The sequence below is a fragment of the Abramis brama genome (genome assembly GCF_963993115.1).
Source record: "Abramis brama genome assembly, chromosome: 8".
In the NCBI taxonomy this organism is placed as follows: domain Eukaryota; kingdom Metazoa; phylum Chordata; class Actinopteri; order Cypriniformes; family Leuciscidae; genus Abramis; species Abramis brama.
This window is the reverse complement of record NC_139970.1, coordinates 13,537,582-13,556,051: the sequence shown is the minus strand read 5'-3', so window position 1 is coordinate 13,556,051 and position 18,470 is coordinate 13,537,582. Positions and strand designations below refer to the sequence as shown.

Below are 18,470 nucleotides of genomic sequence, written 5' to 3'. Positions count from 1 at the left end.
CGCGGGACAAAACACCGCTCTTCCGCTCCGATAACAAAATTAAACAGGTTCTCCCCACTCTGTGAAACACCCACTGGGAATCCTGTTGAAAGTGCCCTAGTTATTGGCGATTCTATTACAAGAAATGTTTAAATAGAGACACCAGCCACCATAGTCACATGTTTGCCGGGAGCCAGAGCGCCTGACATCGAAGCAAATTTAAAAGTGCTGGCTAATGTTAATCGTAAATTCTCTAAGATTATTATTCACGTCGGCACTAATGATGTTTGACTTCGCCAGTCGGAGATTAATTAACATTAAAGAGGTGTGTGAACTTGCAAGTACGATGTCAAGCACTGTAATTTTCTCTGGCCCCCTTCCTGTTCGAAGGAGTGATGAGATACTTAGTAGACTGTCCTCACTCACTGGCTGGCAAGTTTTTGGGGTAGACTTGACCTGTTGAAAAGAGATGGTATTCATCCCTCCTGGGATGGTGCTGCTCTTCTCTCTAGTAATATGGCACATAGTCTTAGAGATCAAACATGACAATCTGAGGGCTCAGGTCAGGAAGCAGACAGACTGGCTAAAGCGACTGTCTGCTAGCTGTCTCACAGAGGTCAGATTGTCACGGTTCATCGGTCCATGTGTTCATTTTGTGTATCTGTTGGTTGTTGTGGGTGTGGGGTCTGAGTGTGTAGTGCTTGTTTGTTGCTTAGTAACCAGCTGATCACTTAATCAGTCCGCAGCTGCAGCTAGTTACTTCTGTTGTTAGCTGCCTATATCTAGTGGGAGTGATTATTGCTTGGTGTCAGTTCATCACTTTTGTTTGTGCTCTCTTACCCAGTTCCGGTGCCTGAGTTTCCTTACGGAGGTTATTTCCTCGATCTCGTCTGTGTTTCCAGACTTCTGGAGATCGTTTGGAGTTCTCTTCATCCAGTTCCAGTTTGGCATCCGCGCTGGATTTATTCATATCACTCATCCTCTCCTGTGAATTTGTATCCTGGTCACCCGCCTGCTATACGTGGTGTTTTGAGTATAATCACTGTTTCAACCTGTTTTCAATAAACTGCTTGCTTGCATTTGGATCTACGACTCTCATTCTGACAGAAAGAACCGACCTTCAATGGATCCAGCAAGCACGGCGGAATTGCAGAATGTACTGGCCAGGAGCGATGCTTGTCTCCAGCAACAGGAGGAACAGACTATGGCCATGGATCGTGCTATACAGACGCTAGTCACCCAAGTTTCTGAACTAACGAAACAGGTACAGCAATTACGTATTGAGGCTGCTGCTTCTCAACAACACACACTGGCAGATCCACCGACTCCAGTGATCCAGTCCATTCGTTCCACTGAACCCCGCCTTCCGCCTCCTGCGTTCTACTCTGGTGAGTCCCAGTTGTGCCGTTCCTTTTTGGCCAAATGCTCATTATACATCTCGCTTCAACCTTCCGCGTTTCCAACGGAGGAATCCAAGGTGGCCTTTGTGATCACTTTACTCGCGGGAAGAGCGGGCAGCTGGGGAATGACTGTTTGGGAGCAGAGACTACCGTGTTGTGCGTCCTTTCAAACTTTCTCTAATGAACTCAGAAAGGTTTTTGATCGCGCTGCTTCGGGCAGAGACGTGGCGCGTCTTGTTGCAGAGCTGCGACAGGGGGAACGTACGGTAACAGACTATTCTATTGAATTTCGTACGTTGGCGGCAGAGTGTGGCTGGAATGCCGAAGCTCAATGGGACATGTTTTTACACGGACTTTCTGAGTACATAAAGGACGAGATTTACGTCTTGGAATTACCCGCCGGGGTGGATAAATTGATTGATCTGGCGGTTCAAGTGGATACCAGACTGCGTCGACGAGGTCGTCGGTCACCGCGAGTCAGTACCAATGTTACATCTACACCTAATCCTACTTTTAATTCTCCTGACGAAACTACAGCATTTCTTCCTGATCCTGAGCCCATGCAACTGGGCAGGTCTCGTTTATCATCACAGGAGAAACAGAGGAGGAGAGAGTGGGGATTATGTTTGTATTGTGGAAACGCCGGTCACATTGCACTGCAGTGTCCAGTAAAAGACAGCACCTGTTAGTAGGTAAGAGGTTACTGACAGGTGGGATTGCACGGACTGAATCCTCTTTTTCTGCCACTCATCTTCCAGTAAGTTTAAGACTGCAGACTCAGAATTTCGACTGTGAGGCTCTAGTAGATTCAGGAGCCGAGGGTAATTTTTGGGATATTGATCTGGTACACAGACTCCAGATACCAGTGGTGACACTCTCCAAGCCCATTTCTGTGGTTGCACTTAATGGTCAACTTCTACCCTCCGTCACACACTCTACTGTCACCTTAAGACTGATCACTTCTGGTAATCATTCAGAGAACATTGACTTTCTATTGATTGACACTCCTTCTACTCCTGTGGTGCTTGGTCATCCCTGGCTGGCACTCCATAACCCGCATATTAACTGGCGCGGGAATTCTGTTTTCTCCTGGAGTGAATTTTTTCATGCTTCTTGTTTAATGTCTGCGTGTTCTTCTGTGTCTTGTTCTGTGTTTCAGGATGAACGTGCCATGTGAGTATCTTGACCTGAAGGAAGTGTTCAGTAAGTCTCGGGCTGCTTCTCTCCCTCCGCATCGTCCCTATGACTGTGCTATAGATTTACTGCCAGGTATGTCTCCGCCTAAAGGCAAGTTATACTCACTTTCTGCTCCAGAAAGGGAGGCCATGGAGAAATACATTTCTGATTCTCTGGCATCCGGGTTCATTCGCCCTTCCTCTTCTCCAGCGGGGGCAGGGTTATTTTTTGTGGGGAAGAAGGATGGTTCTCTGCGACCGTGTATTGACTACCGAGGGTTGAACAACATCCGGGTTCATTCGCCCTTCCTCTTCTCCAGCGGGGGCAGGGTTATTTTTTGTGGGGAAGAAGGGTGGTTCTCTGCGACCGTGTATTGACTACCGAGGGTTGAACAACATCACGGTAAAGAATACCTATCCTTTACGGTTGATGTCTTCAGCCTTCGAGCGGTTGCAGGGAGCATCCGTCTTCACAAAATTGGACTTACGTAATGCTTATCATTTGGTTCGCATAAGGAAGGGGGATGAATGGAAGACTGCTTTTAACACCCCCAGGGGGCACTTTGAATATTTGGTCATGCCTTTCGGGCTGTCTAACTCCCCTGCAGTTTTCCAGGCACTCATTAATGACGTGCTGAGAGATATGGTAGATCAGTTCATATATGTTTACCTGATGACATATTGATATTTTCTTCTTCTCTCTAGGAACACGTTCAGCACGTCAGACGAGTGCTCCAGAGGCTGTTAGAAAATGGGCTTTTTGTCAAGGCGGAGAAATGTTCGTTCCATGCACAGTCGGTTCCATTTCTGGGTTATATCATCTCCTCCGAGGGTGTGCGCATGGATCCTGACAAGGTTAAGGCTGTGGTGGATTGGCCAATTCCAGATTCCCGTAAGGCCCTACTGAGGTTTCTGGGGTTCGCTAATTTTTACCGGTGTTTCATTTGCAATTTCAGCCAACTAGCCGCTCCTCTGACTGCCTTGACCTCCACCAAAACAACGTTCAGGTGGTCTGGTGCAGCTGAGGCTGCATTTACCAACCTCAAGAGCCGCTTCGTTTCAGCTCCCATTCTTGTAGCCCCTGATCCATCACGTCAGTTTGTGGTGGAGGTCGACGCATCAAGAGGTGGGGGTAGGAGCGGTTCTTTCCCAGCGCTCACCCACGGATGATAAGATGCACCCTTGCGCGTTTTTTTCTCATTGTTTATCGTCTGCTGAGTGAAATTATGACATTGGTAACAGAGAGTTACTGGCAGTCAAGCTAGCATTTGGAAGAATGGCGCCATTGGCTAGAGGGTTCGGGGGTACCTTCTGGACCGATCATAAGTGTAGCGTCTGGACCAATCGGACACACACAATTCATTTATTTAATGAATAATCCAGCAAACTCACTATGAAACTTTCGCCAAAATTTAACATCCCCAAATGAAGCTAACACACTGGCAGGGCGGTGTCTTGTTACAGGAAACACAAAGAGTTTTACGATCCAAAAGAATGTGGAAGAGAGAGACAATGGGAAGACAGAAACACTCTGCAAAACAGACTCTCCTGCATTCATTTAGTGATGAATTGACTAACATGAAATTAACATGCATTCCAGAACATTTTGAGAATGATTTACTGTTGTGTGTTGTGTCTTGTGTCTTGTAATAATTCTGTTGATACTATGATCTCTTTGATACTATGTAGTTATTACAGGACCAACAATCGGTGTACCCCACTTATACCATGTTTGGTCTTGATAAATTGGTACTTTGAAGATCGAAATTATTGTGTACATGATATGCCAATAGCTGTGCAACACATTAGTATTACTAAGAATCTTCCTTAGTAGTGTCATTAAACACCAATCCAGCATGCCAGTCCGAGTGAGCACGCTTAAGACAAAGGCTTGTAAATCCTGGTGACAGAGGAAACTCCCGCCAGAAATTCTACCCTTCTCATTGGGTGAACCAGCCCACATAGGGCTGTCCTTTGTCAAGCTTTAAAAGTCACTGACCACAAGATCCGGCCCTCTTAGCTCTTGTCCTCGGACCTAAACTGCAGCTCCAAGTGAAACCTGTGTGGGGGGGGGGGGGCCCTTTCCTCCCCCACTGGGCCCTGCAGGCCGAGTTCAGACTGCCTTTCTGAAATCCAACCAAGAAGGAATGGACAACTCTTGCCTTAAGGATGCCGTGAGGTCCAGCGTGGCCTCAACAGGACATGTGCTCACTCCAGCATCAAGGACAACCTCAGGAGTTCAGTGACTACATTCAACACGGACGGAGCCCCTCACAACTCTCACCATGTGCTCTTTGTGTCCTGCCGGCCCAGAGCGTGTAGGCCACAATCTGCACTCCAGCCATGAGAACAGCGACAATACAAGTTCATCCTATCTCCTTCACCCAACGGAGAAGAAAGGATTGCAACTCATACAGTGACATTTGACACTCAAGGACCCAACAACGAATTCAATCTTCAACCACTTCAAGAATTGACCATGCAAGTATAAATTTCATGAGGTGCACTGAAATAAGCTGAAATAGATCTTGCTCCATAGTTCTATTTCCTGTTTCACTCACCCCTTTACCTATGCATGTATGTATGGATGTATGAATGTATTTATGTTTGTTTAGTGTTAGTTATGTTTGTGATTTAGTTAATAAAACTTGTGCACAATTATGAATTTGATTTCTGATCCTCTGTTTGCATACAAAGTCCCTTTTACGATTTTGATCTTGTTACATGCTCTAATTGCTGTACACAATAAGAAATAATAATCTTTCAGTGACCCTGAAAGATACATTTTTCTTAGAATAAATGAATAATCGAAGAGTTCGTTGGAACTGATTAATTGATTGTAATATTAATTTGGCTTAACTCAAAGTTAATTAATTAACTGAACCAAATATTAATAATTAATCATAATTGGAAATTATGGATTATTATTAATATTTCCCCATTGAGCTAATGTCTTTACATAAGAACCTTGAATATATCAGATCTGCTAAACGACTCAACTCCAGGCAGGCTCGGTGGGCACCTTTTTTCGGTCGTTTTGAGTTTTCACTATCGTATCATCCGGGTTCTAAGAACATCAAACCCGATGCTTTATCTCAAATTTTTGACCGTTCCGTTCGCCCGTCCACTCCCGAGTGCATTTTTCCTGAGAGACTCATTGTCTCCACACTCGTATGGGAGATCTAGTCGAAGGTCCGTTCGGCCTTAGAAGGGGTAACGCCTCCGCCCGAGTGTCCACCGAGTCGTTTATTTGTGCCGGAGGGGTTACGGTCCAACGTTATTCAGTGGGGTTCTCGAAGGCGGCTCATTTCATCCCCTTGCCCAAATTACCGTCTGCCAAGGAGACAGCGGTTGCTGTCGTAGATCACGTCTTTCGTTTACATGGCCTCCCGATGGACGTGGTCTCTGACAGGGGTCCCCAATTTATTTCGAGAATTTTGTCGATTATTGGGTGCGAGTGTCAGTCTTTCTTCTGGTTTTCATCCTCAGAGCAACGGCCAGACTGAGCGTGCCAACCAAGACTTAGAGAGTGTTGCGATGTTTGGTTTCTCAGAATCCTTCCTCCTGGAGCCAGAAACTCTCATGGGTTGAGTACGCACATAACTCATTACCAGTGTCATCCACGGGCCTATCTCCATTTGAGTGTAGCGTAGGGTACCAGCCACCTATTTTTCCCAGTCTGGAATCCGAAGTCGCGGTCCCCTCCGCTCACGCATTCGTCCAGAGGTGCCGCCGCACTTGGAGTAGAGCCCGTGAGACTCTCCTCCAAGTGGGAGCGTGCACAAAGGCTCAGGCCGATCACCAGTCAAAGCCTCCTATTTACGTCGTGGGTCAAAAAGTGTGGCTTTCTTCCAAGAATATTCCTCTCCGCTCCGTTTGTAACAAATTAGCTCCCAAATTCATTGGCCCGTTCACTGTCGCCAAAATTCTTAGTCCGGTGGCAGTCCGCCTCAAACTTCCTCCCGCGCACAGGAGAATTCATCCTGTTTTTCATGTCTCCAAATTAAAGCCCGTGTTTCATTCACACATTAATCCGCCAGCCCCGGTTCCCCCTCCACCGCGACTCGTAGATGGGGAACCCACCTATTCGGTCAGTCGTATTCTGGACTCAAGAAGGAGGGGACGCGGATTTCAGTACTTGGAGGAGAGAAGTTGGGTTCCTGCTAGGGACATACTGGATCACTCCCTTATCGATGATTACAATCGCCAGGTAGGCTCTCCTGTGAGTGCCAGGAGGCACTCTTAGGGGAGGGGGTACTGTCACGGTTCATCGATCCGTGTGTTCATTTTGTGTATCTGTTGGTTGTTGTGGGTGTGGGGTCTGAGTGTGTAGTGCTTGTTTGTTGCTTAGTAACCAGCTGATCACTTAATCAGTCCGCAGCTGCAGCCAGTTACTTCTGTTGTTAGCTGCCTATATCTAGCGGGAGTGATTATTGCTTGGTGTCGGTTCGTCACTCTTGTTTGTGCTCTCTTACCCAGTTCCGGTGCCTGAGTTTCCTTACAGAGTTATTTCCTCGATCTCGTCTGTCGTTTCCAGACTTCTGGAGATCGTTTGGAGTTCTCTTCATCCAGTTCCAGTTTGGCATCCGCGCTGGATTTATTCATATCACTCAGCCTCTCCTGTGAATTTGTATCCTGGTCGCCCGCCTGCTATACGTGGTGTTTTGAGTATAATCACTGTTTCAACCTATCTTCAATAAACTGCTTGCTTGCATTTGGATCTACGACTCTCATTCTGACACAGATAAGTCCTATCACATAGAGACTCTTTCACCTAGATATCATCACATAGAGACTATGTCTGTTGCCCGAACTAGGAAATACAAAAAAACACACAAACCCATTTAAGGTTAAAAATTCGATTGATGTTCAACAAATAAAAAACAATTTTAATGCAGATTAACAAAGGATAAAGCTCGGGTTGCTGAATATTTGATTCCTTTCTTCAAAAGCACTTATTGTCAATGACATGATTACAGACCATAACCTAGATGTGCTGTTTGACAGAAACTTGGGAAAACCAGACAATTACATTACTTTAAGTGAATCCACCCCTCAAGCTTACTGCTATAAACACGAGGCTCATTTAAAAGGAAAAGGGGGAGGTATTGCTGTAATTTATGGCAATATCTTCAGTATTACTCAGAAGTCTAGTTTCAAATATAATTATTTTGAAGTGATGGTGCTTTCTGTAACATCATCTAGCGTAAGTGATAAATCCCGTTTGACATTTGTGCTGGCTACTGTATACAGGCCACCAGGGCACCATACAGATTTTATCAAAGAATTTGCTGATTTTCTATCAGAGTTAGTACTGGCTGCAGAAGTCCTAATTGTTGGTGATTTTAATATCCATGTAGATAATGAAAAAGACACATTGGGATTAGCATTTACAGACATTCTAAACTCTATTGAAGTTAGACAACACGTGTCAGGACCTACTCATTGTCGTAATCATACTTTAGAACTAATATTGTCACATGGAATCAATGTTGATTCCGTTGAAATTCTGCAGCAGAGCGATGACATGATCATTATTTAATCTCATGTATACTTAATTTAGCCAAGGTTGCAAAGCCGACTCTGTGTTATAAATGTGGTAGAACTATCACTTCTGCCACTAAAGATTGCTTTATAAATAAATAACCTTCCTGGGGCCGTATTCACAAAGCATTTTACCTTACCACTAGGAGTACTCCTAAATCGCACTAAAAGATTTTAGCTAGGAGTTTTCTCTTAAAAGTTATTCACAACGCCTTTCAGACCTACTCTTAGTAAAGAAAAATGACAACTCCTAAACTAAGAGTGAGTCTTCGTTGCTATGGATGACGTCATTACTCATGCACAAGCTTGACTGAAGTGACCACCTTGATTGGCTGATGATTGTAACGCAGGAATGATTCCAAACACCTCCCCTACGATGAGTGACGGGTCTGAGAATGCGTGCGCTACACAAGTAGTGTGAAGGACGGAAGATGATGAATAACTGAATAAATAGCCTAAATGAATAAAGAGTAAGGCAAAACAAATAGCCTAGTAGCCTAATGAAACATATGGATTGATGCAATATCTTTGCAACATTATTGAATTAATCTGTCACTATATGCCTCTGCCTACGTTTGCAAAGAGAAGAACATTTTAATTTGATTCACACTGAAACGTTACAATTAGTTTACATGCAATGAGTAGCCTAGTTTTGGTTGTTGTTGGTGGCGTTTTTGCATCCCTAGTTATGCCTACAATGCAAAATTGTTCCCTCGCGATTGGAAGCTCCTGTAGCCGCCGCATACGCATTTCAAAACATCGCAACGTTTGTGCACAATTGTGCATCGCAAATGCCACAAATAGCGGTTTGTGAATAGGTCTTAGTGAGTTAGGAGTCCTCTCGACTTCTTTTAAGCTGTCCCAGGCTTAGGTGCTACTTTTAGGGCTAAAATGCTTCGTGAATTACTCTTTAGAAAAAAAAATTAGGAGTCCTAAAGTTACGAGTGACACGCCCATTATTTTTAGGAGTTGCTCCTAAATTCGCCAGTTAGGAGCTACTTTTAGCCTTAAAATTCTTTGTGAATACGGCCCCTGATCAGTTTCATCTCGTCAGCATCCCAGATAGCTTAGAAGAACTCCATGTTGCAACAGAAATGATTGAGTCTCTCTTTTCCAGCACTTTAGACACAGTTGCTCCATTGCGCTTAAAGAAGATTAAAGGAAATAGTCCAACACCATGGTACAACAAGCACACTCAGGCTCTAAAGAGAGCAGCCAGAAAAATGGATCGTAGCTGGAAGAAAACAAAATTAGAAGTTTTACACATTTCGTGGAGAGAGAGCACGATTGCATACAGAAAGGCCTTAAAAACTGCTAGATCTGCTTATTTTTCAACACTTAGAAGAAAACAAACACAACCCTAGGCATTTATTCAAAACAATGGCTAAATTAACGAAAAATAAAGCTCCAATTACTTTATGAACTTCTTTACTTACAAGATTGATAATATTAGAGAGAAAATTTTAACTATGCAACCGTCTACTACAGTGTCGCATAAGACAGTGCATTGTAGTCTCCCTGAGGAAAAATGTCATTCATTCATTGCCATAGGAGAGGAAGAATTGTCTAAACTTGTTAAATCATCTAAATCGACAACGTGTATGTTAGACCCTATACCGACTAAGCTATTGAAAGAGATGCTTCCAGAGGTCATAGATCCTCTCCTTAATATCATTAATTAATCTTTGTCACTAGGATATGTACCAAAAACTTTTAAGCTGGCTATTATTAAACCTCTTATTAAAAAATTGCAACTTGATCCTAGAGAATTGCTCAATTACAGGCCGATCTCGAATCTACCTTTTCTGTCAAAATTAATAGAAAAGGCAGTATCCTCACAACTATGTTCCTTTTTAGAAAGAAATGGTATCTGCGAGGATTTCCAGTCAGGATTTAGACTATATCATAGTACTGAGACTGCTCTCATTAGAGTTACAGATGATTTGCTCTTATCATCCGATCGTGGTTGTATCTCTCTATTAGTGTTACTGGATCTTAGTGCTGCATTTGATACCATCGACCACAACTTTCTTTTGAATAGACTCGAAAATTATGTTGGCATTAGTGGAATTGCACTAGCATGGTTCAAATCATACTTATCTGACCGTTATCAGTTTGTAGCAGTAAATGAAGAGATGTCATATAGATCAAAAGTTCAGTATAGTGTACCACAAGGCTCAGTACTAGAACCGTTGCTGTTCACCCTGTACATGCTACTTTTGGGAGATATCATTAGGAAGCATGGAATTAGTTTTCACTGTTATGCTGATGACACTCAGCTCTATATTTCTTCGTGCCCCGACGAAACTTACCAATTCACAAAATTAATGGAATTCATAGCTGATATAAAAATTTGGATGACTAGTAATTTCCTACTACTTAATTCTGAAAAAAAAACAAAAAAAAAAAAACAGAGTTTCTAATTATTGGGCAAAAAACTTCTGCAACCCAGAATACTGCCTAACAATTGATGGCTGCTCTTCGTCATCAGGGTAACACTTTATAATAACGTTCAGTTGTAAGTCATTTATAAGTGGTTAGTTAATGATGAACTAATCATTTACAAAACATTCATAAATGATTAGCAAGTGATATACTAACATTTTATGTATGTTTTGTAAATTCCGTTAAAAGTCATTTACAAGTGATTAGTAAATGATTAACTAATCATTTAGGAAACATGACTATGCATTCACAAATGATTAATAAGTGATATGTTCATTATTTTATGTATGTTTTGTAGATTCAGTTATAAGTCATTTACATTTGATTAGTTAATGATTAACTAATCATTTACAAAACATGACTATGCGTTTCATAAAAATGTTTAATACATTTTTATTTATTTTTTGTATGTTTTGCTCACATCAGGTGCACAGTGGTTAAAGACTCCATGTGTTTCAGAGAAGACAGCTGTCTATACCCTCACCAGTCAGAACTTACACTGCAGTACACACTACATTGTTCAACACCTGTTATAGATGAGTAAACACATGAATAAATCATTTACAACACTTTCTGCATCCCCTAATCTAAAGTGAAAACTATTCATCACTTGTAAATGTGTTACACATCATTCGTAGATATGATTCGTTGATATTATGCCTTACTGATTCTTGAAGTGGTAATCTACGAATGATGTGTAACACATTTACAACTGATGAATAGTTTACACTTTAGATTAGGAGATGCAGAAAGTGTTGTAAATGATTTATTCATGCGTTTACACATCATTGTGTTGAACACTGTTCCTTACCTGTTACAAATTATCTGTACGTGTATACAAGGCATTTACAACACTTTCTGCACCCTCTAATTGCTACATACATACATACAAAAAAATAACATAATTTATTAAACATTTATGAACCGCATATTCATGTTTTGTAAATGATTAGTTAATCATTAACTAATCAATTGTAAATGACTTACAACTGAATATACAAAACATACATACAATAATGAACATATCACTTATTAATCATTTATGAACGCATAGTCATGTTTCGTAAATAATTAGTTAATCATTTACTAATCACTTGTAAATGACTTGTAACGGAATTTACAAAACATGCATAAAATGTTAGTATATCACTTGCTAATCATTTATGAATGTTTTGTAAATGATTAGTTCATCATTAACTAACCACTTATAAATGACTTACAACTGAACGTTATTATAAAGTGTTACCCAAGTCAAGTCACCTTCATTTATATAGTGCTTTTAACAACATGAATTGTTTCAAAGCAGCTTTACAGTGATAATAGGAAATTACAGTAACAAAGATTGTTTTGGCTTTACAGCAGCTCTAGTTATAAAGTTATTGTCCTGTTAAAGTTAGTTTTGATTGATTGATTCACTTCCGTTGCGAAGATCATTAGTTATTAACTTAGAGGCCGCTAACACGACTCCATTCTAACAGAAAACCCTCAACGCGCTCCGGCCGCCCATTCGCACAAAACAGTGCCTGGTGGCTCGAGAACACACTCCCGGAAATAGGTTCCAAGGTGCAAATGATTATCAGTTATCTATGCGCAAACCTACGCAACCTCTGCGCAAACCACTGCGCAAACAGCGACGTCGTGCACATGCGCATCACGTGTTCAGTCCATAGATATGCGCATTTGAATATATATGTGCGCTGGCGTGTAGTCCTTCTTTACAAATCAACCCTCAACAAACTACTTGTCTGGCCTTAAAAAAATTATAATACATAATTATTTATCGTGTCCGCGTAGCCACGTGGTGACTCTGTACAGAGGTGAAGGGAAGGAGGCCTTCACAGGGGAGAGCCTAGTTGACACTTAAGGACTGTGTCGTCATCGTGTCCAGGCGCAGGTCCTTCTTCAGATCTGGATAAAGCCTGGATCCGGTGGACTGCAATAAACCTTGGGATATACAGAGAGACTAATATTAGCGTAGACACCATCCTTCTTATGATGTAACAAGTACATCAGGATTTATGAGAAGTGTTCCCGGTTCCGGCTGACCTAAGCTATGCAGCCTAACATTGAACTATAGAAGTCTATAATGTGTTTTGTGTATACTAGGCCAAATATATGTGTTTTTAGTCTAGATTTGAACTGACAGAGTGTGTCTGCTTCCCGGACAATGTTAGGATCCTACTGCGATCTCAAAATTCTGGCCAGTTGATAATACCTAGAATATCAAAATCGACTGCTGGCGGTAGATCCTTCTCCTATTTAGCACCTAAACTTTGGAACAGTCTTCCTAACATTGTCAAGGAAGCAGACACAGTCTGTCAGTTTAAATCTTGACTAAAAACGCATCTCTTTTATCTGGCATTCATATAGAACACTATACATTTCTATTATTCAAATCAGTTAACCCTCTGAGGTCGGCAAACGCGCGGGCGCTATAAACTTTTGTAGCACTATAAACTTAAATTACTCCGTCATTTATGGTCATACAGAAAAAAGAAATATAAAAAAAGAATCTGTGATATTTCTACTTTTGTATGTGTCCACTTACAATCAAATCAAAACATTGTGCTTTTGTAAAATAAAACATCGTGCTTTTTTTCTTGAGCACGTCTATAAACTGAAACAAAACTCAGCGAATACTTGTCACACATTTATGAGCCATATACCTTTATAAACATTTAAGTGTGTACTTTTAAATGATCGGATTCAAACTGAAAACAAATATTCTCTGTTTAAGTAATTTGCATAAAACCAACAAGATGTCCAGCTTCTCAAACGCTTCCTAATTATTTTTTAATTTACCACGCCCACTTGCGCAAAAGAGATTCACATGCAAATCTCCACATGGAACGCAATCGCGCTCATTAGGCCTACCTCAAAAACAAAACACCAAAACACTTCACAAGTCTCTGCTTTTAGACGCGCCTGAGCTTACATTGGATTTACATCAGAAGAAGAAGAACGCGATTTGAAGACAAGAAAGATGTAAGGTAAGAAATTCTTACATATTAGTTTGCTATTGTTGCATAAATTTCACATTGCAGTTGAACTGTTGCTAGATATATGGTGAATATTATAATATTTAGACCCATGTTTACTGTTAATGTGTTTGTGGATATCTGCTCAAATGTAGATATGTATATGGTAACCATAATGTTTTATATTTGAGCGCGATCGCGTTTGAATGTATCATATTTTGGATCGTGATCTCGTTTGAATGTATCATATTTTGCAGCGCGATCGCGTTTGAATGTATCATATTTTGGATCGTGATCGCATTTGAACGTATCATATTTTGCAGCGCGATTGCGTTTGAATGTATCATATTTTGCAGCGCGATCGCGTTTGAATGTATCATATTTTGCAGCGCGATCGCGTTTGAATGTATCATATTTTGGATCGCGATCGCGTTTGAAAAGCAAACGGCTTCATGTTTTTACTATTATCTCATTTCATATCATCATAACGAATGGAAACATTTGAAGTAACATGATAATCAATATATTTTTCTCTAGCTTAGTTGTTACTGAAATCTTTTGGAAGATTTATACTGCTATAGGTTATTGTTATTATTATTTTATCCAGCACTGCACATAGCTTATGCCTACAAGGCACAACAAACCTGGTGTTCATTATATTATATATTGTTGGAAACATTTGTGTGTGTGTGTGTGTGTATTCTGTGAATTTTAAAAAGCAATTTTAACCAGAAAAATCTAAAATTTATTCCCAAAATCGTGCAGGCCTTTCTCTTGATATCAGTATGTTCACTTTTTTTTTTCAGGGCCCAGATGCCACTGAGGACTTCAACATTCACATGAGTCTCTGTAAATGAACATGGTAAAGTGAAAATCAAACACCTTGGAAATGAAAGGTATGTACAATGTTTTTAGGAATGGCACAAAGGTCTCTGTCTTTGGATCATTGTTTTCAATAAGTGCTTTTTTGGCATTTGCTGTGTATCTTTAGACTATGTTGTGTTGTAAATAAATCCAAACAATTTAAAAGCCATTCTTTTTTAAATCTCCTCATTTACAGTATTGTGCAAGGTTGCTCAGAATGACAGGGCCTGATAGCTCCTAATAGGGCCGTTAGGGGAGGGTCTTTGTCTTTCTCAGGTGTGAAAAGCTTACATATTAATGACCTCCGCATAAAGCTTTTTCACACAAAACACGTCGTAAATTTTTTAAATCAATATATTGTCTTATCTGAATGAGCAGTCGGGGTGATTTTCACATAGTTTTAGAGCAAATATTCTAGGCTACGTGATACAATTTTCAAAAGTCTTGTGAAGAAATAATCAGTATGGGTTTCATGGCCTTATTTCAGTGAGATTTTTTTTTTGTATTTTTACAAACCACGCATAAATGTCATTATTTCAAAACGACAAACTTTTACATACATGCTGCTGATATATTATTGCAGCAGAGTTTGTGCTGAATACAGTGTAATCAGACTTTAGCCATGAGAATGTCACAAGTAACAGAAATAACCAGAAATGTCAGAGCATGTCAGAACACCTCCAGGGCCCAGAAAACAGCTCAGACCTCAGAGGGTTAAATGATTATTAGGCTGCATAGATTAGGTCAGCCAGAACCGGGGACACTTCCTATAACACCTGATGTACTCGTTACATCATAAGAAGAATGGCATCTACGCTAATGTTAGTCTTTCAGTTTATTCCGAGGTTTACTGAAGTCAGCCGGATCCGGGCCAGATCCAGATCAGATGGTGGACCTGCGCCTGGACCCATCCACAACGCATCCCTGAAGTGCCAGCCTCATCAGCCCTGTGAAGGCCTCATCGACACGACAACCATCGGCACTGATCCTCAACAAACTCGTCTCCATCCCGGCGTGATGACTCCGTCTTTCAACCAGATGGAACTGGATAAATATTCTGAATGTTCTGATCCAATCTGACTTCTGACCTGTAATACTGCCTGAATCATAATCATACACTGTTTGTTCGTTGGCCAAAGGAGAACTGGCCACCGACTGAGCCTGGGTTCTCCCAAGGTTTTTTTCTCCATTCTGCCACCTGATGGAGTTTTGATTCCTTGCCACTGTTGCCTTGGCTTTTGGCTTGCTTTGTTGGGGACATTTAATATTCAACAATATTATTGATCTGCCTTACTTAAGGTGGACGATGACGCAATTTTCTTCTAGAAACAAACTTTGTTGTATTATTTTCATGTTATCACTGTGAAGCTGCTTTGATACAATATGTATTGTAAAAAGCACTATATAAATAAAGGAGACTTGACTTGACTTGAAATTGTTTTCTTGTACTTTTGTCAGTTCAAGGTTAAAGAAAATGAACAAATCTCAGATTCTTGATTTTATTACATTTTACAAAATGTCCCACCTTTTCTGGATGCGGGATGGTAGAATTGCACAAAGTTATTCTGCCATTGACTGCTAGTGTGATACCAAAGGAACTACTCAACATGGAAGTATAATTAATATAATCAGTAAATTAAGTGATGTGATTAGGACCTCTCTCGCTGGCATCATCCACCAGTAGTATCTCAAGCAGCAGGTGTCTGGGCGAGCGGTTTATGGCGCTGTGTACGGTTCTTAGGAGTGTACTCCATGCCTCATTATGAAACACGATCACAATGCTGGTGTTTGGAAGGTCATCGGGGTATGTCTTCGTCTTACAGCTGAGGAACAGACAAGAACAGAAACATGTTTAGATGGAGTCAAGTCAGTCAGTTTTATTTGACCTTTCACAATACACATTGTTTCAAAGCAGCTTAACAGACAATTATGATGTTAATGTTGATGAAATGTTAGTATCTTTATTCCTTGCATTTACCACATTAGAGCTGGGTGATAAAATATAGATTACATTTTGTGGCGATACAAACAATCAAGCTGCCAAGATTTGCTATATAGTATATATTGCTTTGCGCGAGTGTACTGAAACATGCAGGTAAACATAAGGGTGGGCAATAATATAGTTTACATTTTGTGACAATATAAACAAGCAGATGAGATTTGCTATTTATGGGTTATGTTGTGTGTTACTAATTAGTAATGTGGTGACAGGACAAGACTGTTTCCTTAAGACCATAAGGTTAAAATTGCAATAAAAATGTAAAACATTGTTATGGTCTTTGAGTATATTGTGCATCATTTATCATTTTGTGCAAACCTTTCAAGGCACATTTTTCCCAGGTTGCATTAATACAATGATCTCTGACAATGATAGTGAACACTGATTTCATACAAACACAAAACCGACTTCTCTTCAGCAGATTGAAATATATGTTGCTTGCAAACTTTTAATTAGAATACATGACTATTGAACGGCTCTCAATGAAGAAAGATGCTTTTTGCAAGAAACATGGTAATTATGATATCTAATTATCTATCAAGCAAGATATTGACCCTCTGCGTCAAATACCTGTATTGAAAATAGCATGAAATGGTTCTCTTCATACAGTAAAAGCCAAAATCACTTCAGTAACAGAATCTGGTCTTTCTCTTCCATAAAGTGTAAGAAAAGCACTTGAAGCAGGACTGACAAGTGTATTCAGCTGCTGTATTAATGTAGCTACATTTTCTAGTGGTCTAGCATCAAGAGATTCTAAATAAAGCATGAAACTGCACTGGAGATGGAGTGAGCTAAAAAACAGAAAGAATGAGAGAGGGAATGAAAAGAGATAGATGAGCAGCTAGGGAAGGAGGTTTCTGATTCTCTTTGTGTGCACAGACAGGATGGGGGGAAAATGTACAAACTGGAGACAGATTACAGATGATGGCATGCAACATCTATCTATGAATACCACAGCGACTCACAGGATATTTCTGCTGTAGGCAGTGAGTGAATTGCACAAACAATAGAGCTGCTGAGTTATTTTACTGCAATATTATACCAATGTTGTTGCTCTGGGAGACAAATTGATTTAATATCACCCCAAGGTTTTCTTACATGTTTTTCTAAAGTATTAATGAATAGTGCTTGCTATGGCAAGCCTCACTATTTCTATTGCTCATAGATGTGATTTAAACAAACCCATAACCACAAAGTATGTAACTCGTTCCACACTGTGGTATTGGCATAATTGATTCCTCAAATCAAGCAGCTTGTTGGCTATTAGTTTTGTAAGTGATCTGACATTTTCAACAATTTCGTTGTCCAGCTGACAATTTTCACTCGGTAGATGATAAAATAGCAAAACTATTCCACAGACTTAAATTTAAGGAGAGACCAGAATTTCTAGACTTGGAGGTGGGCTCTATTAACTTGGGGTGGTAAGCAACCATCTACCAATGTTCTTTAATTGCCAATAAACACATAGTAGCAAGCTTAAAACCACTCAGAATAACACCTTAGCAAACTTAAAGCAAGCACCACTGACATTTTCTTCAGGAAGTGTAAAAATCTAGTTGTTCTCCTCCCTCTTTCTTTCTCAGTGCAATGAAAAAGGTCTTTGTTTACAAAATCCAAAGAGCCATTCGACTTACATAATGAAATCCCAGAGAGCTGTTAGAGCAAAACATGCCACATTCATCTGGTGCATTTGAGTTATGCCACTGTTCAGCATACTGAAGGATGTCACCCCTCCCTGCATTCATTGATGTATGATTCTCCTGGAAGAGGCATTTGCTCTGCAGTTTACCAAAGATATGGCATTTTTATTCTCCGTTTCTTCCCATTTGTTTGACTTTAATGCTTCATTTTAAAATATTAAGGGAATGTGTAGTGACAGTTAAATGATTCAGGAAACTGCTGTACAATAAAAACTCCAGAGCTTTTACAATTATAAATAATAATAATAATAATAATAATAATAATAATAAACAGTAACTAAAAAATATGTTTTGATCCTTACCACCTATTTTGTTGAAAGTTAATTAAAAAATATCTCATGTCATGACAAAATGGATGTTTAAAACATTTTAACTCAATTAAATCA

General features: G+C 40.3%; 1 protein-coding gene across 4 annotated transcripts in view; it reads right to left on the bottom strand.

The window, feature by feature from the left end:
• Nucleotides 1-18,470, bottom strand: part of galnt13 (polypeptide N-acetylgalactosaminyltransferase 13) — a 161,421-nt gene that overhangs the window by 85,769 nt on the left and 57,182 nt on the right. For all 4 annotated transcript variants that reach the window (XM_084123279.1, XM_084123280.1, XM_084123277.1 and 1 more), the window contains exon 4: nt 16,042-16,208. In XM_084123279.1, the coding sequence (XP_083979405.1) occupies nt 16,042-16,208 (167 nt within the window). The remainder of the gene's footprint in view (nt 1-16,041; nt 16,209-18,470) is intronic.